Source organism: Nerophis lumbriciformis, linkage group LG26, assembly GCF_033978685.3.
Source record: "Nerophis lumbriciformis linkage group LG26, RoL_Nlum_v2.1, whole genome shotgun sequence".
Lineage (NCBI taxonomy): Eukaryota > Metazoa > Chordata > Actinopteri > Syngnathiformes > Syngnathidae > Nerophis > Nerophis lumbriciformis.
The window spans coordinates 39,597,222-39,621,500 of NC_084573.2; the positions used below are offsets into that span (position 1 = coordinate 39,597,222).

Genomic DNA, 24,279 nt, shown 5'->3' on the forward strand with positions numbered 1-24,279 from the left:
TCCTGATGTCTGTGGCAGTGGCCGGCCAGCCTCATCCTCCTAGCTGTTACCTTCTTGCTGAGCCTCGGCAGTTGCCCGCACAGGTCCTTATTGGTGATGTGGATGTTCTGGTCCACATTCAGAACAGCTCTATCATTCTGGTGTAGCACCCATCTAGAGACTTCTGCTGGGTGGTTGTCAGGGTCCAGCTTTTGCAGCCATACAGGAGGACCGACTCCACAGTGGCGTGGAATAGACTCAGCTTTGTGTGTCGGAGATTTCGAGCACCACACACTGCACATTTAATATTTAACAAGAACCGTCACTGTAAGACCCCTCTTAACACACATTTTTAGTATATGGCCTTTGACCTACCATAACTTATTTTGTATTTATAACTCTTGTTTTTAGGTAATTTATTGGTCTTACAATGTCTGTATTTTAATGTCATTATGGTGGTACTTAATGAATACTTAGGTCTACTACACTACTGTATTTAATGTTGTCATGATGGTGGTACTTAATGAATACTTAGGTCTACTACACTACTGTATTTAATGTTGTCATGATGGTGGTACTTAATGAATACTTAGGTCTACTACACTACTGTATTTAATGTTGTCATGATGGTGGTACTTAATGAATACTTAGGTCTACTACACTACTGTATTTAATGTTGTCATCATGGTGGTACTTAATGAATACTTAGGTCTACTACACTACTGTATTTAATGTTGTCATTATGGTGGTACTTGATGAATACGTAGGTCTACTACACTACTGTATTTAATGCTGTCAATATGGTGGTACTTAATGAATACTTAGGTCTACAACACTACTGTATTTAATGTCATGATGGTGGTACTTAATGAATACTTAGGTCTACTACACTACTGTATTTAATGTTGTCATTATGGTGGTACTTGATGAATACTTAGGTCTACTACACTACTGTATTTAATGTTGTCATTATGGTGGTACTTAATGAATACTTAGGTCTACTACACTACTGTATTTAATGTTGTCATTATGGTGGTACTTGATGAATACTTAGGTCTACTACACTACTGTATTTAATGTTGTCATGATGGTGGTACTTAATGATTACTTAGGTCTACTACACTACTGTATTTAATGTTGTCATTATGGTGGTACTTAATGAATACTTAGGTCTACTACACTACTGTATTTGACGTCATTGTGGTGGTACTTAATGAATACTTAAGTCGACTACACTACTGTATTTAATGTTGTCATTATGGTGGTACTTAATGAATACTTAGGTCTACTATACTACTGTATTGTTGACATTATGGTGGTACTTAATGAATACTTAGGTCTACTACACTACTGTATTTAATGTTGTCATTATGTTGGTACTTAATGAATACTTAGGTCTACTACACTACTGTATTTAATGTTGTCATTATGGTGGTACTTAATGAATACTTAGGTCTACTACACTACTGTATTTAATGTTGTCATTATGGTGGTACTTAATGAATACTTAGGTCTACTACACTACTGTATTTAATGTTGTCATTATGGTGGTACTTAATGAATACTTAGGTCTGCTACACTACTTTATTTAATGTTGTCTTTATGGTGGTACTTAATGAATACTTAGGTCTACTACACTACTGTATTTAATGTTGTCATCATGGTGGTACTTAATGAATACTTAGGTCTACTACACTACTGTATTTAATGTCATGATAGTGGTACTTAATGAATACTTAGGTCTACTATACTACTGTATTGTTGTCATTATGGTGGTACTTAATGAATATTTAAGTCGACTACACTATGTTCTTCTAACTACAAACCCTCGTTTGCATTTAAGTCATAACTATAGAACAATAGTCCTAATATATTAAAAACATTTATAATTGCTTTATGAAGAGAACCATGGTCTGGCCAGTTCGGAACAAGAATTAATTAATGCAAAATAATACATTAAAATGTAACAATCTATTATTGCTGACATTTAAAGCCAATTTTCATAATAAAAAAGTTGGCGAGAGTGCTTTACAAAATAGGTAAGTAATTACTAAGTGATTTTAAAAATATTGTACTATTTAATGTTTGGAAATATAAGATTTACTGTTGATGCATCTAAAACAACTTTTGATTCATAATTTCATATTTTGCTGGCTGACCACGTCTTTCTGTCCTCCACTTTTTCGGGCCTGCCCGCCACAGCGCAAGCGCGAGAATGTGACCACGTGACACAACCAGGAAGTGTTGCGAAGGCGAGACCGCGACAAATCTCGTCGCTCTCTTGCCGCAGCGGGAGGACTGCGTCCGGGGGCCCACGAGTGGTCTGGGTCCGTCCGGGGGCCCACGGGGCCCACGCGTGGGCTGGGTCCGTGGAAGGATGCAGCTGACGAAGTTGGACACGGCTACTATTTCGCTCGTCTCGTAACGAACAGCTGGTGTCGGCGCATATATTAAACGTCACACGTCGCCATGATTGTAGTTTTTTCGAACATTTTTTAATAACAGGCTGTTAAAATAAGTGATATATACAGTTACATAACATAAATATAACACTAAATGATTAAATCAATAAGTCACATCAAGGTTTATTTTCAAACGTAAGCCTGCACATTTGCTTATGAACGACCACTGTCAATATGTACTACAATACCCAGAATGCATTGTGTTCCATGCAGGAAGCTGGCGTAAGGTCAAGAATCAACCGGCGACAAGTGGAGAGAGTCAGCGTCCTCGCTAAGGTAAATAAATGTTCCATTTAAAGCATATTTGTCCATCTGTTGGCTTCATATGCCTTTCTTAATATTCGGTTCATTGTCAATTTTGTGCGTTTTGCCACAGAAGTCTGTTGGTCGCTGCATAACACTGGCAACATCACTTAGCACATACTGGAAAAAGCAACTAAATAGAAAACCAAATTACTCCATTAGCCAACAAATGTCCCTTTTCCTCCAGAAAGTGAACCGAAATCCTTCTTACCTGTACCTGTAGTGTAGTAGATCTAAGTATTCATTAAGTACCACCATATTGACAACATTAAATACAGTAGTGTAGTAGACCTAAGTATTCATTAAGTACCACCATCATGACATTAAATACAGTAGTGTAGTAGACCTAAGTATTCATTAAGTACCACCATAATGACAACATTAAAATACAGTAGTGTAGTAGACCTAAGTATTCATTAAGTACCACCATAATGACAACATTAAATACAGTAGTGTAGTAGACCCAAGTATTCATTAAGTACCACCATAATGACAACCTTAAATACAGTAGTGTAGTAGACCAAAGTATTCATTAAGTACCACCATAATGACAACATTAAATACAGTAGTGTAGTAGACCTAAGTATTCATTAAGTACCACCATAATGACAACATTAAATACAGTAGTGTAGTAGACCCAAGTATTCATTAAGTACCACCATAATGACAACATTAAATACAGTAGTGTAGTAGACCTAAGTATTCATTAAGTACCACCATAATGACAACATTAAATACAGTAGTGTAGTAGACCTAAGTATTCATTAAGTACCACCATAATGACAACATTAAATACAGTAGTGTAGTAGACCTAAGTATTCATCAAGTACCACCATAATGACAACATTAAATACAGTAGTGTAGTAGACCTAAGTATTCATTAAGTACCACCATAATGACAACATTAAATACAGTAGTGTAGTAGACCTAAGTATTCATTAAGTACCACCATAATGACAACATTAAATACAGTAGTGTAGTAGACCTAAGTATTCATCAAGTACCACCATAATGACAACATTAAATACAGTAGTGTAGTAGACCTAAGTATTCATTAAGTACCACCACAATGACAACATTAAATACAGTAGTGTAGTAGACCTATGTATTCATTAAGTACCACCATAATGACAACATTAAATACAGTAGTGTAGTAGACCTAAGTATTCATCAAGTACCACCATAATGACAACATTAAATACAGTAGTGTAGTAGACCTAAGTATTCATCAAGTACCACCATAATGACAACATTAAATACAGTAGTGTAGTAGACCTAAGTATTCATCAAGTACCACCATAATGACAACATTAAATACAGTAGTGTAGTAGACCTAAGTATTCATTAAGTACCACCATAATGACAACATTAAATACAGTAGTGTAGTAGACCTAAGTATTCATTAAGTACCACCATAATGACAACATTAAATACAGTAGTGTAGTAGACCTAAGTATTCATCAAGTACCACCATAATGACAACATTAAATACAGTAGTGTAGTAGACCTAAGTATTCATTAAGTACCACCACAATGACAACATTAAATACAGTAGTGTAGTAGACCTAAGTATTCATTAAGTACCACCATAATGACAACATTAAATACAGTAGTGTAGTAGACCTAAGTATTCATTAAGTACCACCATAATGACAACATTAAATACAGTAGTGTAGTAGACCTAAGTATTCATTAAGTACCAGAAAGAGCCCAAGCCTGGGATTGAACTCAGGACCTTTTGTATTGTGAGGCACATGCACTAACCCCACAAAAGCTCCACCAGTATGCTCTATTTTGTTACAGTGCAGTGTGGCTGATGGCTGGCCGGCTGCTCAAGCTGTCCTCTTTGGCCACGGCGGTCTTTGCCTCTTCTGGACTTTACATCTACAACACACAACTGGATCTCAATGACCTGAGTTTGATTCGCTTCGGACGAGCTGCTGCTGTTGTAAGTTACTGCACTGATGGATCATATTTTGAAAATGACTTTATTACGGGTGCAGAGTGAATATGTATCAATTGTATGCATGGTGGGATATTTTGGGAATTTGGTTTGTAAGTACAAAGCCCAAAAGCAGTGAAGTTATCAGGTTGTCCATCCATCCATCCATCTTCTTCCGCTTATCCGAGGTCGGGTTGCGGGGGCAGCAGCTTAAGCAGGGAAGCCCAGACTTCCCTCTCCCCAGCCACTTCGTCCAGCTCCTCCCGGGGGATCCCGAGGCGTTCCCAGGCCAGCCGGGAGACATAGTCTTCCCAACGTGTCCTGGGTCTTCCCCGTGGCCTCCTACCGGTCGGACGTGCCCTAAACACCTCCCTAGGGAGACGTTCGGGTGGCATCCTGACCAGATGCCCGAACCACCTCATCTGGCTCCTCTCCATGTGGAGGAGCAGCGGCTTTACTTTGAGCTCCCCCCGGATGACAGAGCTTCTCACCCTATCTCTAAGGGAGAGCCCCGCCACCCGGCGGAGGAAACTCATTTGGGCCGCTTGTACCCGTGATCTTGTCCTTTCGGTCATAACCCAAAGCTCATGACCATAGGTGAGGATGGGAACGTAGATCGACCGGTAAATTGAGAGCTTTGCCTTCCGGCTCAGCTCCTTCTTCACCACAACGGATCGATACAGCGTCCGCATTACTGAAGATGCCACACCGATCCGCCTGTCGATCTCACCATCCACTCTTCCCTCACTCGTGAACAAGACTCCTAGGTACTTGAACTCCTCCACTTGGGGCAGGGTCTCCTCCCCAACCCGGAGATGGCACTCTACCCTTTTCCGGGCGAGAACCATGGACTCGGACTTGGAGGTGCTGATTCTCATCCCAGTCGCTTCACACTCGGCTGCGAACCGATCCAGTGAGAGCTGAAGATCCTGGCCAGATGAAGCCATCAGGACCACATCATGTTTAAAAAGCAGAGACCTAATCCTGCAGCCACCAAACCGGATCCCCTCAACGCCTTGACTGCGCCTAGAAATTCTGTCCATAAAAGTTCAGAACAGAATGGGTGACAAAGGGCAGCCTTGGCGGAGTCCAACCCTCACCGGAAACGTGTCCGACTTACTGCCGGCAATGCGGACCAAGCTCTGACACTGATCATACAGGGAGCGGACAGCCACAATCAGTCAGTCCGATACCCCATACTCTCTGAGCACTCCCCACAGGACTACCCGAGGGACACGGTCGAATGCCTTCTCCAAGTCCACAAAGCACATGTAGACTGGTTGGGCAAACTCCCATGCACCCTCCAAGACCCTGCCCAGAGTATAGAGCTGGTCCACAGTTCCACGACCAGGACGAAAACCACACTGTTCCTCTTGAATCCGAGGTTCGACTATCCGGTGTAGCCTCCTCTCCAGTACACCTGAATAGACCTTACCGGGAAGGCTGAGGAGTGTGATCCCACGATAGTTGGAACACACCCTCCGGTTCCCCTTCTTAAAGAGAAGAACCACCACCCCGGTCTGCCAATCCAGAGGTACCGCCCCCGATGTCCACGCGATACTGCAGAGTCTTGTCAACCAAGACAGCCCCACAGCATCCAGAGCCTTAAGGAACTCCGGGCGGATCTCATCCACCCCCGGGGCCTTGCCACTGAGGAGCTTTTTAACTACCTCAGCAACCTCAGCCCCAGAAATAGGAGAGCCCACCACAGATTCCCCAGGCACTGCTTCCACATAGGAAGACGTGTTCGTGGGATTGAGGAGGTCTTCGAAGTATTCCCTCCCCCGATCCACAACATCCGCAGTCGAGGTCAGCAGAACACCATCCTCACCATACACGGTGTTGACAGTGCACTGCTTTCCCTTCCTGAGGTGGCGGATGGTGGTCCAGAATCGCTTCGAAGCCGTCCGGAAGTCGTTTTCCATGGCCTCACCGAACTCCTCCCATGTCCGAGTTTTTGCCTTTGCGACCGCTGAAGCCGCACACCGTTTGGCCTGTCGGTACCTGTCCGCTGCCTCAGGAGTCCTATCAGGTTGTGTAAATGGTAAATAAAAAGAGAATACAACAAATCCTTTTCAACTTATATTCAATTGAATAGACTGCAAAGACAAGATATTTCATGTTCACACTGAGAAACTTTCTTATTTTTTGCAAATATTATCTCATTTGGAATTTGATGCCTGCAACATGTTTCAAAAAAGCTGGCACAAGTGGCAAAGAAGAGTGAGAAAGTTGAGGGAATGCTCATCAAAGACTTATTTGGAACATCCCGCAGGTGAACAGGCTAATTGGGAACAGGTGGGTGCCATGATTGGGTATAAAAGCAGCTTCCATGAAATGCTCAGTCATTCACAAACAAGGACGGGGGCGAGGGTCACCACTTTGTCAACAAATGCCTGAGCAAATTGTTTAAGAACAACATTTCTCAACAAGGAATTCAGGGATTTCACCATCTACGCTCCGTAATATCATCAAAAGGTTCAGAGAATGTGGAGAAATCACTGCACGTAAGCCATGATATTACACACCTTGGATCCCTCAGGCATCAAAAAGCCACATCAGTGTGTAAAGGATATCACCACATGGGCTCAGGAACACTTGAGAAAACCACTGTCAGTAACTACAGTTGGTCGCTACATCTGTAAGTGCAAGTTAAAACTCTACTATGCTAAGTCAAAGCCATTTATCAACAACACCCAGAAACGCTTCGCTGGGCCCGAGCTCATCTAAGATGGACTGATGCAAAGTGGAAAAGTGTTCTGTGGTCTGACGAGTCCACATTTCAAATTGGTTTTGGAAACTGTGGACGTGGTGTCCTCCGGACCAAAGAGGAAAAGAACCATGGTGACTGTTCTAGGGTGAAAGTGTAAAAGGCAGCATGTGTGATGGTATGGGGGTGTATTAGTGGCCAAGACATGGGTAACTTACACATCTGTGAAGGCACCATTAATGCTGAAAGGTACATACAGCTTTTGGAGCAACATATGTTGCCATCCAAGCAACGTTATCCCGGACGCCCCTGCTTATTTCAGCAAGACAATGCCAAGCCAGGTGTTACAACAGTGTGGCTTCATAGTAAAAGAGTGTGGGTACTAGACTGGCCTGCCTGTAGTCCAGACATTGAAAATGTGTGAAGGCTAAAATATGAGAAGGGAGACTGTTGAACAACTTAAGCTGTACATCAAGCAAGAATGGGAAATAATTCCACTTCAAAAATGTGTCTCCTCAGTTCCCAAACCTTTACTGAGTGTTGTTAAAAGGAAAGGCCATGTAACACACTGGTAAAGATGCTTTTTTTGCAATGTGTTGCTGCCATTCAATTCTAGCTTCTCTAGTTTCTCAGTACTGTGAACATGAAATATCTTGTCTTTGCAGTCTATTCAATTGAATATAAGTTGAAAAGGATTTATTTTATTTACCATTTACACAACCTGACAACTTCACTGCTTTTGGCTTTTGTATAATCATGAGATGGTTTTGTTTTATAAGACTTTTGTAAACAAACACATAGTGTATATTATTAATTCCGATCAGGGATTCCAATCACCCATGAGTGAAGTCGACCAATACCAATCAAATGCATGAAGTGTACATTTGTCAATGTGTTTATGGAGGGTGCTAGTGACCCAATATGTCAACTAGTTCCTTATTCAATTGTTTGAGCAACACAAAGTCAATGGTGCAAAATAACTAAACAAAATAAAACATTTTGTCCCTCAAATATCTCCAATGTCCAATGAAATATGCCCTGAATTTGTAAACTTCCACAAAAACAACGAAAAATTATTTCAACGAAACAAAAATATCGACCTAATCACTTTGGTATCGAACATTTAAGATATTACCCTCAGTGTCTTTGCCATTAATTCATGGATCCATCCACCATCTTCTTACGTGTTTTTATATACATATATATATATATATATATATATATATATGTCTTAATAAGGTTATCCAAAAAATAGTGCTCGATACCGTAGTAGAGCGCAATATATGTATGTGTGGGAAAAAAATCACAAGACTATTTCATCTCTACAGGCCTGTTTCATGAGGGGGGGTACCCTCAATCATCAGGAGATTTTAATGGGAGCATTCACATACCATGGTTTATATAGGGCACAGAGTGGGTGGGTACAGGCTGGCGTAGGGGCGTGGTGATTGGCTCATGTGTTACCTAGGAGGTGTTTCCGTCTGTGGCGGCATGCTGTTACAATTTCGCTGCGCTTGTTGAGGGATGACAGGTCTGGACGGTAAATAGTAAACAGTTTCTCTTTCAAGCATAGGTTGCATCTTTTATTACCACTATTGTAAGGTGTGCTGGATGCAAGAATTTGCCATGTTATTGAATATTCAACATTATTGTCTTTGAGGTCCCAAATGTGTTTGCTGAGTTCTGTGGTATTCCGCAGGTTTTGGTTCCTGAAAGAAGCCTTGTGATTGTTCCATCTGGTTTTGAATTCTCCCTCAGTTAATCCTACATATGTGTCGGATGTGTTAATGTCCTTGCGTGTTACCTTAGATTGGTAGACAACTGATGTTTGTAAGCACCCCCCGTTGAGAGGGCAATCAGGTTTCTTTCAACCTGAGAAATAACAGCTACCAACCATTCACGAAACCCAACACAACACTCCAATACGTGCACCATGACAGCAACCACCCACCCACCACCACGAAAAGAATACCTACCGGAATTAATAAAAGGCTATCGATGCTGTCATCTAGCAAAGCTGAATTTGACCAAGCAACCCCCCCGTACCAAAAAGCCCTTGATGAAAGCGGATACAATTTCACCCTCACCTATGAACCCACGCCAGGAAACCAGCCAAAAAAGAACAGAAAACGAAACGACATCATCTGGTACAACCCCCCATACAGCAAAAACGTCTCAACTAACATTGGACACAAATTCCTCAATCTGATTGACAAACACTTTCCCAAAGACAACACCCTAAGAAAAGTATTCAACAAGAACAACATTAAATTGAGCTACAGCTGTATGAACAATATACGACAAATCATCTCAAACCACAACAAAACAATTGCAAATGAGCCGTCGACCCCCGGACAGAGCGACTCCAAAACCAACAAAGGATGTAACTGTCGAAAGAAACCTGATTGCCCTCTCAACGGGGGGTGCTTACAAACATCAGTTGTCTACCAATCTAAGGTAATACGCAAGGACATTAACACATCCGACACATATGTAGGATTAACTGAGGGAGAATTCAAAACCAGATGGAACAATCACAAGGCTTCTTTCAGGAACCAAAACCTGCGAAATACCACAGAACTCAGCAAACACATTTGGGACCTCAAAGACAATAATGTTGAATATTCAATAACATGGCAAATTCTTGCATCCAGCACACCTTACAATAGTGGTAATAAAAGATGCAACCTATGCTTGAAAGAGAAACTGTTTATTATTTACCGTCCAGACCTGTCATCCCTCAACAAGCGCAGCGAAATTGTAACAGCATGCCGCCACAGACGGAAACACCTCCTAGGTAACACATGAGCCAATCACCACGCCCCTACGCCAGCCTGTACCCACCCACTCTGTGCCCTATACAAACCATGGTATGTGAATGCTCCCATTAAAATCTCCTGATGATTGAGGGTACCCCCCCTCATGAAACAGGCCTGTAGAGATGAAATAGTCTTGTGATTTTTTTTCCCACACATACATATATTGCGCTCTACTACGGTATCGAGCACTATTTTTTGGATAACCTTATTAAGACATATATATATTGGGGCTGCAACTAACAACTAATTTGATAATCGATTAATCTGTCGATTATTACTCCGATTAATCGATTGATTGGATAAAAGAGACAAACTACATTTCTATCCTTTCCAGTATTTTATTGGGAAAAAAACAGCATACTGGCACCATACTTATTTTGATTTTTGTTTCTCAGCTGTTTGTACATGTTGCAGTTTATAAATAAAGGTTTATAAAAAAAATTTTTTAAAGTAGCCTCTGCGCATGCGCAGAGCATAGATCCAACGAACCGATGACTAAATTTATCGCCAACTATTTTTATAATCGATTTAATCGATTAGTTGTTGCAGCCCTAATATATATATATATATATATATATATATATATATATATATATATATATATATATGTATATGTGTGTGTATATATGTGTATAATTGTTTGGTTGTCAAATGTTAAGGTGGTATTATTAAATAGCTCTAATAAAATATTATGATGGACGCTATGGAAAGCAGCGCTAAGATCAAGAAGCAGCAACATAGATGACATCATCGTTAGCAGTAGATCATTAGTCATTTTTGCGAGGGCTGTCTCCGTAGAGTGATTTGTCCTGAAACCGGATTGAAAAGGTTCACAGAGATTGTTAGACTCCAAGTGTTCATTTAGCTGCTGTGCAACTATTTTTTGGAGGATTTTGGAAATAAAGGGAAGGTGGGACACCGGTCGGTAGTTTACCATGAGGTCAGGATCAAGGTTAGGTCTTTTGACTAAAGGATGAATAACCGATTTTTGAATGCTAGGGGAACATTGCCAGAGGAAAGTGATAAGTTTATAATATTTAGTTAATACTAATACTATACTTTTTCAAATGTTCTTGTAATCACATCCTATTTTCGGTATATTAGGTGGAATTTACTGACTTAAGTGTGCAGTAAGTCGGACACGTTTCCAGTGAGGGTTGGACTCCGCCAAGGCTGCCCTTTGTCACCCATTCTGTTCTGAACTTTTATGGACAGAATTTCTAGGCGCAGTCAAGGCGTTGAGGGGATCTGGTTTGGTGGCTGCAGGATTAGGTCTCTGCTTTTTGCAGATGATGTGGTCCTGATGGCTTCATCTGGCCAGGATCTTCAGCTCTCACTGGATCGGTTCGTAGCCGAGTGTGAAGCGACTGGGATGAGAATCAACACCTCCAAGTCCGAGTCCATGGTTCTCGCCCGGAAAAGGGTGGAGTGCCATCTCCGGGTTGGGGAGGAGACCCTGCCCCAAGTGGAGGAGTTCAAGTACCTAGGAGTCTTGTTCACGAGTGAGGGAAGAGTGGATGGTGAGATCGACAGGCGGATCGGTGCGGCGTCTTCAGTAATGCGGACGCTGTATCGATCCGTTGTGGTGAAGAAGGAGCTGAGCCGGAAGGCAAAGCTCTCAATTTACCGGTCGATCTACGTTCCCATCCTCACCTATGGTCATGAGCTTTGGGTTATGACCGAAAGGACAAGATCACGGGTACAAGCGGCCCAAATGAGTTTCCTCCGCCGGGTGGTGGGTCTCTCCCTTAGAGATAGGGTGAGAAGCTCTGCCATCCGGGAGGAGCTCAAAGTAAAGCCGCTGCTCCTCCACATGGAGAGGAGCCAGATGAGGTGGTTCGGGCATTTGGTCAGGATGCCACCCGAACGCCTCCCTAGGTGTAGGCCAGTTTTTTCAAAAGGCATGGCTTTTATTTACAAAAAAAAAAGTATGGCCACTCAGTCAACATTGACAACAACATGACAAAATATTCTGTAACAATGTAAACATTTAAAACTTTTAACATTGAACAAAATTAAAAGTAGCTTATTTGCTTTTTAATGTGCAAATATAAAAGTAAACATCCAGTGCAAATCTTAATATTCTGGAATAGTATAAGCATTTAAAAAGTAAAAGTATTGCTTATTTTGCTTTAAAATGTGCAAAAATAAAGATAAACATCCAATACAAAAAAGTGCAAAACGGAAATATTCTGTAACAGTGTAAACATTTCAACAAAAGTAAAAGTATTGCTTATTTGCTAAAATGTGCAAAAATAAAGCTAAACATCCAATACAAAAAAGTGTACAGTGTAAACATTTCAACAAAAGTAAAAGTATTGCTTATTTTGCTTAATAACACAACAATGATAGTATGATTAAAGTGAAAGTTAATTGTTGGTTTGTACATAGTATATGTAACTGTTAATGTTGTAAAAGGTATTTGCACAACTAATTAACGTTAGCGTTTGTGACATGTCTTGTGCCGTGGGGTTCTTTCAGGACCGACAGACTGAACGCCAGACGGCTTTGTCAGGTTTACAATCTTTTCATTTTACACAAAGTCTTTTCTCTTCCAACTCTTTTCTCTTTCTTTCCTCGCTTTTCGGCTCCTCTTCCTCGCTCGCTCGCTCGTTGTCCCCTGTCTCTGTCTCTCCTCCTCTCTCGCTCCACGTCAGCTTCACTTTGGCTCCTTCCAGTCTCTCTTCCCTCTCTCTCTGCTGCTCCCATTGTCTTCAGCGAGAGGAGATTGGATGATCGTGCCCAGGTGCGCGGATCGCGCACCTGGGCACGATTGCGGCGTCGCTCCCGGCGCGCCCCGCCTCGCCGCTCGCTCGCCGCCGCCTCTCCACAGCGTTAAAGAGGAGCGCGTCTTTGTAAACACTGAACAGGCACGCCAAACGCGCCTCTCAGAGCGAAACGGTGCTTTAGTTTATGAATTTACAACGCAGATACAAATGACACATTCATGTTTTTGTGTAATGATGACAACGTATACTCACGCGGACGATTGACTAGTTGATGGTGATGGCAAGAACGCTGTCGGGTGTTTTCTTTTCAAATGTTCATTCATAGCTCTCTGTAAACCTTCCAGTTGTCTCTCTTTACAATTCTTTCCGATGTGCTTTCTTCCTTGTGTTGAATGTCCTCCCCGTTGCTCCCATGTATGATTTTTTTTTCCATGATTTACACGGGATTACGTAAATTACATTGTCTTGTTCTATTTTGTCCTTAGGATGTACAAGTAACTGTCTTGTTTGTGTGAGGTTGAACTGTTTCGTGTTTTTTCATGACTCGCTGTATTGGTTCAGTTATTCAAGTTTTAACCTTTTTGTTCTTTATTTCAGGTTTTTCTTTGTTCACTTTTGCTTGTTTTTTATTTGTTGTTCCCCTTTTTTGATGGCCCAGGTGGGATATTGGCAGTTTTTGAATGCATTTTATTTTATTTTATTTTTTCTTCTTTTTTTCTGTCTTCTCACCACTGATAGTTGGTGTGCTGTGGGAGTTTCGGAGGTCCACAGTAGAAGGTGGTCGCTGTGTGTCGGTAATGTTTTGACTGCCGTCACCTGTTGGTGGTCCAAAAATGTGATCGTCCTGTTATTTTCCTCTTCAACTTGATGTTTCCAGAATGCATTGATTTTATGATGATTTAGGTTTCGTTTTTGCTGTTTTTTCAGTCTTTGACGTGTTTTTATTTTCTTTGTCCACAGACGACTGTCATCAGCTATGACTACCTCACTGCTTTCAGACACATGGAATATGGCACAGAGGAGTATTGGGCCCTCAAGTCCAAGGTAGATACTCTAAATATGACGTGTGCATATGAATAGCAATGTTCAGCTGTTCCAAAAGAAGACGCTGCGATCATTTTGTTGTTCAGGTTTACACGGGTGAAGTGAGGGTATATGTAAATACGTTTTCATTCAGTTGTCAAATCACTACACTTAATAATCCATGTTGCTGTGTTACATCAGACCGTATTTTCCGGACAATAGCATACCTGCCAACTACTCCGGTTTTCCCGTAATTAGTACGGTTTTCATCAACCTATTCCGGGTTACGGTTGCAGTGATAAAAAAATACGGTTTTTCATTCATTTAAAAAAAAAAAGGGTGAAAACTACGCGAATTGCACCTTCAATCAATCAATCTTTATTTATATAGCCCTAAATCACAAGTGTCTCAAAGGGCTGCACAAGCCACAACAACATCCTCGGTACAAAGCCCACATACGGGCAAGGAAAAACTCACCCCAGTGGGACGTCGATGTGAATGACTATGAGAAACCTTGGAGAGGACCGCATATGTGGGTAACCCCCCCCCTCTAGGGGAGACCGAAAGCAATGGATGTCGAGTGGGTCTGACATAATATTGTGAGAGTCCAGTCCATAGTGGATCCAACATAATAGTAAGAGTCCAGTCCATAGTGGGGCCAGCAGGACACCATCCCGAGCGGAGACGGGTCAGCAGCGTAGAGATGTTCCCAGCCGATGCACAGGCGAGCGGTCCACCCCGGGTCCCGACTCTGGACAGCCAGCACTTCATCCATGGCCACCGGACCTGTGCCCCCCCCCCCCCCCCTCAAGGAAAAGGGGAGCAGAGGAGAAAAGAAAAGAAACGGCAGATCAACTGGTCTAACAGGGGGGCTATTTAAAGGCTAGAGTATACAAATGAGTTTTAAGATGGGACTTAAATGCTTCTACTGAGGTAGCATCTCTAATTGTTACCGGGAGGGCATTCCATAGTACTGGAGCCCCAATAGAAAACGCTCTATAGCCCGCAGACTTTTTTTGGGCTCTGGGAATCACTAATAAGCCGGAGTTCTTTGAACGCAGATTTCTTGCCGGGACATATGGTACAATGCAATCGACAAGATAGGACGGAGCTAGACCGTGTAGTATTTTATACGTAAGTAGTAAAACCTTAAAGTCACTTCTTAAGTGCACAGGAAGCCAGTGCAGGTGAGCCAGTATAGGTATATATATATGTATATATGTATATAAAGGTATATACAGTATAGGCGTAATATGATCAAACTTTCTTGTTCTTGTCAAAAGTCTAGCAGCCGCATTTTGTACCAACTGTAATTTTTTAATGCTAGACATAGGGAGACCCGAAAATAATAGGTTACAGTAGTCGAGACGAGACGTAACGAACGCATGAATAATGATCTCAGCGTCGCTAGTGGATAAAATAGAACGAATTTTAGCGATATTACGAAGATGAAAGAAGGCCGTTTTAGTAACACTCTTAATGTGTGACTCAAAGGAGAGAGTTGGGTGGAAGATAATACCCAGATTCTTTACTGATTCGCCTTGTGTAATTGTTTGGTTGTCAAATGTTAAGGTGGTATTATTAAATAAATGTCGGTGTTTAGCAGGACCGATAATCAGCTTTTCCGTTTTCTTGGCGTTGAGTTGCTAGAAGTTAGCGGACATCCATTGTTTAATTTCATTAAGACACGCCTCCAGCTGACTACAATCCGGCGTGTTGGTCAGCTTTAGGGGCATGTAGAGTTGGGTGTCATCAGCATAACAATGAAAGCTAACACCGTATTTGCGTATGATGTCGCCTAGCGGCAGCATGTAAATACTAAAGAGTGCAGGGCCAAGAACCGAACCCTGAGGAACTCCGCACGTTACCTTAACATAGTCCGAGGTCACATTATTATGGGAGACGCATTGCATCCTGTCAGTAAGATAAGAGTTAAACCACGACAAAGCTAAGTCTGACATACCAATACGTGTTTTGATACGCTCTAATAAAATATTATGATCGACGGTATCGAAAGCAGCGCTAAGATCAAGAAGCAGCAACATAGATGACGCATCAGAATCCATCGTTAGCAGTAGATCATTAGTCATTTTTGCGAGGGCTGTCTCCGTAGAGTGATTTGCCCTGAAACCGGATTGAAAAGGTTCACAGAGATTGTTAGACACTAAGTGTTCATTTAGCTGCTGTGCGACAATTTTTTCGAGGATTTTCGAAATAAAGGGAAGGTGGGACACCGGTCGGTAGTTTACCATGAGGTCAGGATCGAGGTTAGGTCTTTTGAGCAGAGGATGAATAACCGCTTTCTTGAATGCTAGGGGAACAGTGCCAGAGGAAAGTGATAAGTTTATAATATTTAGCACTGATGGACCTAATAATACAAAAAGCTCCTTGATAAGTTTCCCAGGAAGTGGGTCAAGTAAACATGTTGTTTGTTTTATCCCACTTACACGCTGTAATAGTTCCTCTAATGTTATTTCATCAAAAAGAGAGAGACTATTTTGTATTGCAGTATCCGTCGTAGATACAGTTGTATCTGTGTTCATAGAACCCAGTTGTAGCTGGGATGCGTTGTCTTTAATCTCCTTTCTAATGAGTTCAATTTTCTTATTAAAGAAATTCATAAAGTCATCTGCCGAGTGGGTGGAGCTAGCGATACAGGTGGAAAACTTTCAACGTTTTTCGTCGCCCAAACAGATTCTTTGGATGTGATAAATGCCGAAGTTTTATTTACGGAGGCAATAATTGAGCATGGACTTCCAATCGCACTGGCTGATCACATGGGACAGTTAAATGTTTGTAATGCAACCTTTAAAAATCATTACGCGGTGATCGCGGTCCCAAAAATAAACTTTTCTTGCATGATAATGTCCAGAAAAACTCACTTTATATTACTATAGAGTCCTTTTAACGAATGAGTTTGATGGTTTATCACAAACCTTAAATGAAAGAAGTCCTTTGTTCTCCTGCACCATGCATGCGCTTTGGCCTTGCTTCGTGTTTGGTGCGCAATCCTGTCGGCTGTATTTCACAGCACGTCTTTGACAACTTGAAGTGGCATAAAACATTTAAAACAAAGGGGTTATAGGAACAATCACTTTCAGTGTTTTATGCCACTTCAAGTTGTCAAAGACGGTATGCTGGTGCCCGACTGCCACAAGTGGAACAAACATTTGAAACAAAGGGGTTATAGGAACAATCACTTTCAGTGTTTTATGCCACTTCAAGTAAATTTATCATAAAGTTACCATATCATTTTTGCAGTATGATCAATCTGATAGAATACATTTGGATTTTAGCCACAAAAAGGTAATGACACCAATGTTATCTATTGGAATTGTTTAGTACTGTTATACTGTTAAAAGTGTTTATACTATTTATGCTTTCAAGTCCAAGTTGAAGAAATCTTGTTAAATGTTGACAGCATAACTACCAAAATACAGAAGTATGTCCTTAATATTTTTGCAGTGCTATTTCTGTTGAAAAGTTCAAATGATTACATTAGAGATGTGATGTGCCACTTTTCAAGTGTCTGATGGCTTCAATGAATTTTCATGAATTTTTCATATTTTGAATTCTTTTGAAAGGCTTACAAAAAAACTACATTTGAATTGTAATTCCATGCTATTGACAGGACTATTAATTTTAATGAAGTTAGCTTACCATGTTTACAGTATGATAATTGTGATAGAAATGTGAATTTTAGGCACAGAATATTGTTTACAATTGAACAAGGCAGTAGATTATACAAGCTTGGACAGAAAGTTAATAATGACACCAATTTTTTCTTTTAATGGAATTGTTTAGTACTGTTTTACCATTTGTTTACTGTAAAATGTGTTTATACTTTCAATGAACAAATTGAAGTCTTGTGAAAGGTTGACAGGATAACTGGCATTAACTGTCAAAATAATTTCAAACTATTGAAGTTAGCTTACAGAATAAACATGTCAATCAACCCATATGATTTTTGCTGTAATATTTTTGTTTTGAAAAGTCACTGTGACTGATAGAAAAGTGATGGTTTTAGCAACATTTTAACCTGTCTGAATACTAATAATCATTTTGCGTCGGGGGGCGAAGCCCTGAACCCCCCACCAGGACTTTGTCCTGGACCTACCGGGGCCTGCGGCCCTTGGACCCTGGCTACTAGGTTTTTCTGATTTCAAAAGTTGGCAGGTATGCAATAGATATTAGATATTAGCCGCACCCCTTAAAGTGTAGGTAAAACATATTTTCCATGTATTAGCCGCACCGGACTACAAGCCGCAGATATATATATATATTGTGAAATTAATTATCATCCCAGTCGCTTCACACTCGGCTGTGAACCGATCCAGTGAGAGCTGAAGATCCTGGCCAGATGAAGCCATCAGGACCACATCATGTTTAAAAAGCAGAGACCTAATCCTGCAGCCACCAAACTAGATCCCCTCAACGCCTTGACTGCGCCTAGAAATTCTGTCCTTAAAAGTTATGAACAGAACAGTGTCCGACTTACTGCCGGCAATGCGGACCAAGCTCTGACACTGATCATACAGGGAGCGGACCGCCACAATCAGACAGTTTGATACCCCATACTCTCTGAGCACTCCCCACAAGACTTCCTGATTGAATGCCTTCTCCAAGTCCACAAAGCACATGTAGACTGGTTGGGCAAACTCCCATGCACCCTCAAGGACCCTGCCCAGAGTATAGAGCTGGTCTACAGTTCCATCACCAGGATTAAAACCGCACTGTTCCTCCTGAATCCGAGGTTGGACTATCCGGCGTAGCCTCCTCTCCAGTACACCTGAATAGACCTTACCGGGAAGGCTGAGGAGACTTTGATTACCAAAAACAGCCGGATGTTGTGATAAAGTAAACAAGCAAACGCAATTGTCTGGAGTGTAGTCAGCATGGACCTAGCTTCAACTTCTACCATCTACAAAATGTGCAAATATGAAGAGGACAGTGGCGGCTTTTAAGGAGAGCAAGTCCAACTGGCGCAGCAGCGCCAAGCAAGTGTCACGCCATGCTCACTGAACTCGCCAGAAGTAGTCTCTAAACACAAGTACATTCTATAATAACACCAGGAAAAGACGCTATATTTGCTGCTAATCAATTTTAATAAAAAAGTTATTAAAAGTCCCTCGACACTTGAACAATTTTTTAAAATACAATAAGCAGCAACAATTGAAAATATGGCCCAAAAAATATGTTGTGACAACACATTTGTTTTTAGATGTTTTTCATACATTGTTGAACCTTTTTAAGGACAGCTGTATCACCATAGCAAATTATGCAATGGCGTCATGTGACCATGTCCTAAACCACACCCCCAGACATTTTGGCAATCCACGTTATTGTTATTGTTTTAGATGTTATCAATCAATCAATCAATGTTTACTTATATAGCCCTAAATCACAAGCGTCTCAAAGGGCTGCACAAGCCACAACGACATCCTTAGCCCAGATCCCACATCAGGGCAAGAAAAAACTCAACCCAATGGGATGACAATGAGAAACCTTGGAGGGGACCGCAGATGTGGGGACCCCCCCTGGGCGACTGGTGCAATGGACGTCGAGTGGATCTAGTTAATATTGTGAGAGTCCAGTCCATAGTGGATCTAACATAATAGTGAGAGTCCAGTCCATAGTGGATCTAACATAATAGTGAGAGTCCAGTCCATAGTGGATCTAACATAATAGTGTGAGAGTCCAGTCCATAGTGGATCTAACATAATAGTGTGAGAGTCCAGTCCATAGTGGATCTAGCATAATAGTGTGAGATTCCAGTCCATAGTGGATCTAACATAATAGTGAGAGTCCAGTCCATAGTGGATCTAGCATAATAGTGAGAGTCCAGTCCATAGTGGATCTAACATAATAGTGAGAGTCCAGTCCATAGTGGATCTAGCATAATAGTGAGAGTCCAGTCCATAGTGGATCTAGCAAAACATTGTGAGAGTCCAGTCCATAGTGGATCTAACATAATAGTGAGAGTCCAGTCCATAGTGGATCTATAATAATAGTGAGAGTCCAGTCCATAGTGGATCTAACATAATAGTGTGAGAGTCCAGTCCATAGTGGATCTAACATAATAGTCTGAGAGTCCAGTCCATAGTGGATCTAACATAATAGTGAGAGTCCAGTCCATAGTGGATCTAACATAATAGTGAGAGTCCAGTCCATAGTGGATCTAACATAATAGTGTGAGAGTCCAGTCCATAGTGGATCTAACATAATAGTGAGAGTCCAGTCCATAGTGGATCTAACATAATAGTGTGAGAGTCCAGTCCATAGTGGATCTAACATAATAGTGAGAGTCCAGTCCATAGTGGATCTAACATAATAGTGAGAGTCCAGTCCATAGTGGATCTAACATAATAGTGTGAGAGTCCAGTCCATAGTGGATCTAACATAATAGTGTGAGAGTCCAGTCCATAGTGGATCTAGCATAATAGTGTGAGATTCCAGTCCATAGTGGATCTAACATAATAGTGAGAGTCCAGTCCATAGTGGATCTAGCATAATAGTGAGAGTCCAGTCCATAGTGGATCTAGCAAAACATTGTGAGAGTCCAGTCCATAGTGGATCTAACATAATAGTGAGAGTCCAGTCCATAGTGGATCTATAATAATAGTGAGAGTCCAGTCCATAGTGGATCTAACATAATAGTGTGAGAGTCCAGTCCATAGTGGATCTAACATAATAGTCTGAGAGTCCAGTCCATAGTGGATCTAACATAATAGTGAGAGTCCAGTCCATAGTGGATCTAACATAATAGTGAGAGTCCAGTCCATAGTGGATCTAACATAATAGTGTGAGAGTCCAGTCCATAGTGGATCTAACATAATAGTGAGAGTCCAGTCCATAGTGGATCTAACATAATAGTGAGAGTCCAGTCCATAGTGGATCTAACATAATAGTGAGAGTCCAGTCCATAGTAGATCTAACATAATAGTGAGAGTCCAGTCCATAGTGGATCTAACATAATAGTGAGAGTCCAGTCCATAGTGGATCTAACATAATAGTGTGAGAGTCCAGTCCATAGTGGATCTAACATAATAGTGAGAGTCCAGTCCATAGTGGATCTAACATAATAGTGTGAGAGTCCAGTCCATAGTGGATCTAACATAATAGTGAGAGTCCAGTCCATAGTGGATCCAACATAATAGTGAGAGTCCAGTCCATAGTGGATCTAACATAATAGTGAGAGTCCAGTCCATAGTGGATCTAACATAATAGTGAGAGTCCAGTCCATAGTGGATCTAACATAATAGTGAGAGTCCAGTCCATAGTGGATCTAACATAATAGTGAGAGTCCAGTCCATAGTGGATCTAACATAATAGTGAGAGTCCAGTCCATAGTGGGGCCAGCAGGAGATGATCTTGAGTAGAGACAGGTCAGCAGTGCAGAGACGTCCCCAACTGATGCACAGATGAGTGGTCCACCCTGGGTCTTGACTTTGGAGAGCTAGCGCGTCATCTGTGGTCACAGAATGTTAGATGTTGCACAAGGATTTAAGAGATCACTGCATACATTTAGCCATTTAAATGTCTTCATATTTGCTATATTTTGGCACGCCATACCTCCCACTCTTGGTATGCAGATTGATGAAGATGCTGGAGCGTGTTCATAGTCTTACACAGTATGTAGAAACGCTTTATGTGGACTTTGGGTTTTATTAACTGCACACTTAATGGTGTTTGTTGGGTACTTTTCAGAAAATAATAGCACATTATGGAGGCTTTATATTCTCCTGCTGCTGTTCAGAAATAGAATAGCTGACACAAATAAAATGGAGTTATTCCCCCTCTATGTCACGTGTAGGTACATCGGCGTTCAGCAGAGCGTCTTCGAGATCTGTGCTGTGCCAACCGGGGAACCTTCATCAAGGTCGGCCAGCATCTGGGCGCTCTGGACTACCTCCTTCCAGAGGAGTACACCGCCACGCTCAAGATCCTCCACAGCCAGGCTCCTCAGAGCAGCAAGGAAGAGATCCAGCAGGTCATCCGAGAGGACCTCGGCAAGGAGGTGAACGTCATTTGTAATGTTGCTCTCGTTTCTTTCCACTAGGATCAGAATTCTCAACTGGAAATAGGACATCAAAATGGAATAGTTCATGTTCCACAGTAATATCCACCACCTTCCATCAATCAGTACGCACATTTTGTACACCCCAAAAATCCTGAAAATGAAAAACAAAAATGGTTGACCTAATGTTTCTGTATCAATCAAATTTATACAGAATGTTCCGCAAATTTGCATTCATTGTTTAGTATGTTCCAGTCAAACCCAAGGAACGTTGAACATTTGTGCCAGTCTCTGGACTTCCCTTCAACCTCTCCGGGCTTCAGGCTCTGGGTGCCCTCACCTGGTATTTCCTAGGTGACCCAGGTCATGATTACCGTATTTTCCGCACCATAAGCCGCCCTGGGTTATAAGCCGCGCCTTCAATGAACGGCATATTTCAAAACGTTGTCCACCTATAAGCCGCCCCGTGTTATAAGCCGCATCTAACTGCGCTAAAGGAATGTCAAAAAAACAGTCAGATAGGTCAGTCAAACTTTAATAATATATTAAAAACCAGCGTGATGTGGGCGCGCATGGAGTCGTATATCAACATGGACGGAGCTGCGTGAAAAAAGCCACCCGGCCTCTTCGCGTAAACTTACCTTAACCACTCGCTCATCTTTTCTTCATCCATCCATCCCTTCGAGTTAGCTTTTATGATGACGCCGGCTGGAAAGGTCTCTTTTGGCAAGGTCTTCCTTTTGAATATCACCATGGGTGGAAGTTTCTGGCCATTAGCATGGCAAGCTAGAACCACAGTGAAGGACGACTTCTCATTCCCTGTGGTGCGAATATTCACCGTACGTGCTCCCGTTGTATCCACAGTGCGGTTCACAGGAATATCAAAAGTCAGTGGAACCTCGTCCATGTTGATAATGTTCTCTGGCCGGATCTTTTTTTCCAGCTATCTTGTTTTTACAATATGCACGGAAAGTAGCCAGCTTTTCTTGAAAGTCTTTAGGCAGTTGCTGTGAAATAGTAGTCCGTGTGCGGATGGAGAGATTGCGTCTTTTCATGAACCGGAAACCTGTCGCTTAGTAGGAGCCATTTTGTGGTCTTTACAGATGTAAACACACAAAGGAAATGAAACGTAATATCCGCGCGCTTCTTCTCCTTCTTCTACGGGGGCGGGTGGTTGCTTACAGTAGAAGAAGAAGCGCTTCCTCTTCTATGGGGGCGGGTGCTTACCTTGGCGGTTGCTTGCCGTAGAAGAAGAAAAAAGATGGCGGCTGTTTACCGTAGTTGCGAGACCTAAACTTTATGAAAATGAATCTTAATATTAATCCATATATAAAGCGCACCGGGTTATAAGGCGCACTGTCAGCTTTTGAGTAAATTTGTGGGTTTTAGGTGCGGCTAATAGTGCGGAAAATACGGTATTTGTTTCCTTTAATCCGATCTTCATTAATACCATGATATTTATTTTGTCTTTAACCTGACAGTAAGCAAGTAACATGTATTTGTATCGTACCTTTCACGGACACAAAGGGCTTCACAACACAAAGACAACGTGAGAAATGACAGCTAATATAAAAGAAATATAAAAACAATATCAAACAGAGTATGAATAAACAATATAAAAACTAACCACAGCAGCCCAAGAGTAGCTAATTAGAAGCCCGAGCAAATAAATTTGACTTACAGGGGAACTACACTTCTTTAGGAATTTTACCTCCACTTCACAATCATTCTGAGAACACATCTGTTTTTGTTTGTTTTGCAACAATTTTAAAGATGATGCAAGACCCAAAATACTGGAAACAAATTGTCCATTCAGTGGAAATCAGGAGATGTATTTGAAAAAATAAATGATTATATAGATAGATATTACTTTATTGATTCCTTCAGGAGAGTTCCCTCAGTTTATTAAATTAAAATGACAATTATGCAACATACATCCTTCAGCTTTAATAACAATACAGATCAAGTTCAAATAGCACACTGCTAATGTGACGTCTGCATTTTCATGCTGTCTCTATAATCTCTTGGAACATACTTTTTTTCTAATGATGAAACAAATCAATCAATCAATGTTTACTTATATAGCCCTAAATCACAAGTGTCTTAAAGGAGTCCAGTCCATAGTGGATCTAACATAATAGTGAGAGTCCAGTCCATAGTGGATCTAACATAATAGTGTGAGAGTCCAGTCCATAGTGGATCTAACATAATAGTGTGAGAGTCCAGTCCATAGTGGATCTAACATAATAGTGTGAGAGTCCAGTCCATAGTGGATCTAACATAATAGTGAGAGTC

General features: G+C 41.4%; 1 protein-coding gene across 1 annotated transcript in view; it reads left to right on the forward strand.

Annotated features, from left to right (window-relative positions):
* The first annotated feature begins 2,454 nt into the window (after window positions 1-2,454).
* adck1 (aarF domain containing kinase 1) overlaps window positions 2,455-24,279 on the forward strand; it is a 44,666-nt gene continuing 22,841 nt past the window's right edge. Inside the window, exons 1-5 of the mRNA XM_061986703.2 lie at window positions 2,455-2,576; window positions 2,655-2,717; window positions 4,548-4,692; window positions 13,905-13,988; window positions 21,781-21,984. Of these exons, the coding sequence (XP_061842687.1) occupies window positions 4,561-4,692; window positions 13,905-13,988; window positions 21,781-21,984 (420 nt within the window). The 5' untranslated portion in view covers window positions 2,455-2,576; window positions 2,655-2,717; window positions 4,548-4,560. The remainder of the gene's footprint in view (window positions 2,577-2,654; window positions 2,718-4,547; window positions 4,693-13,904; window positions 13,989-21,780; window positions 21,985-24,279) is intronic.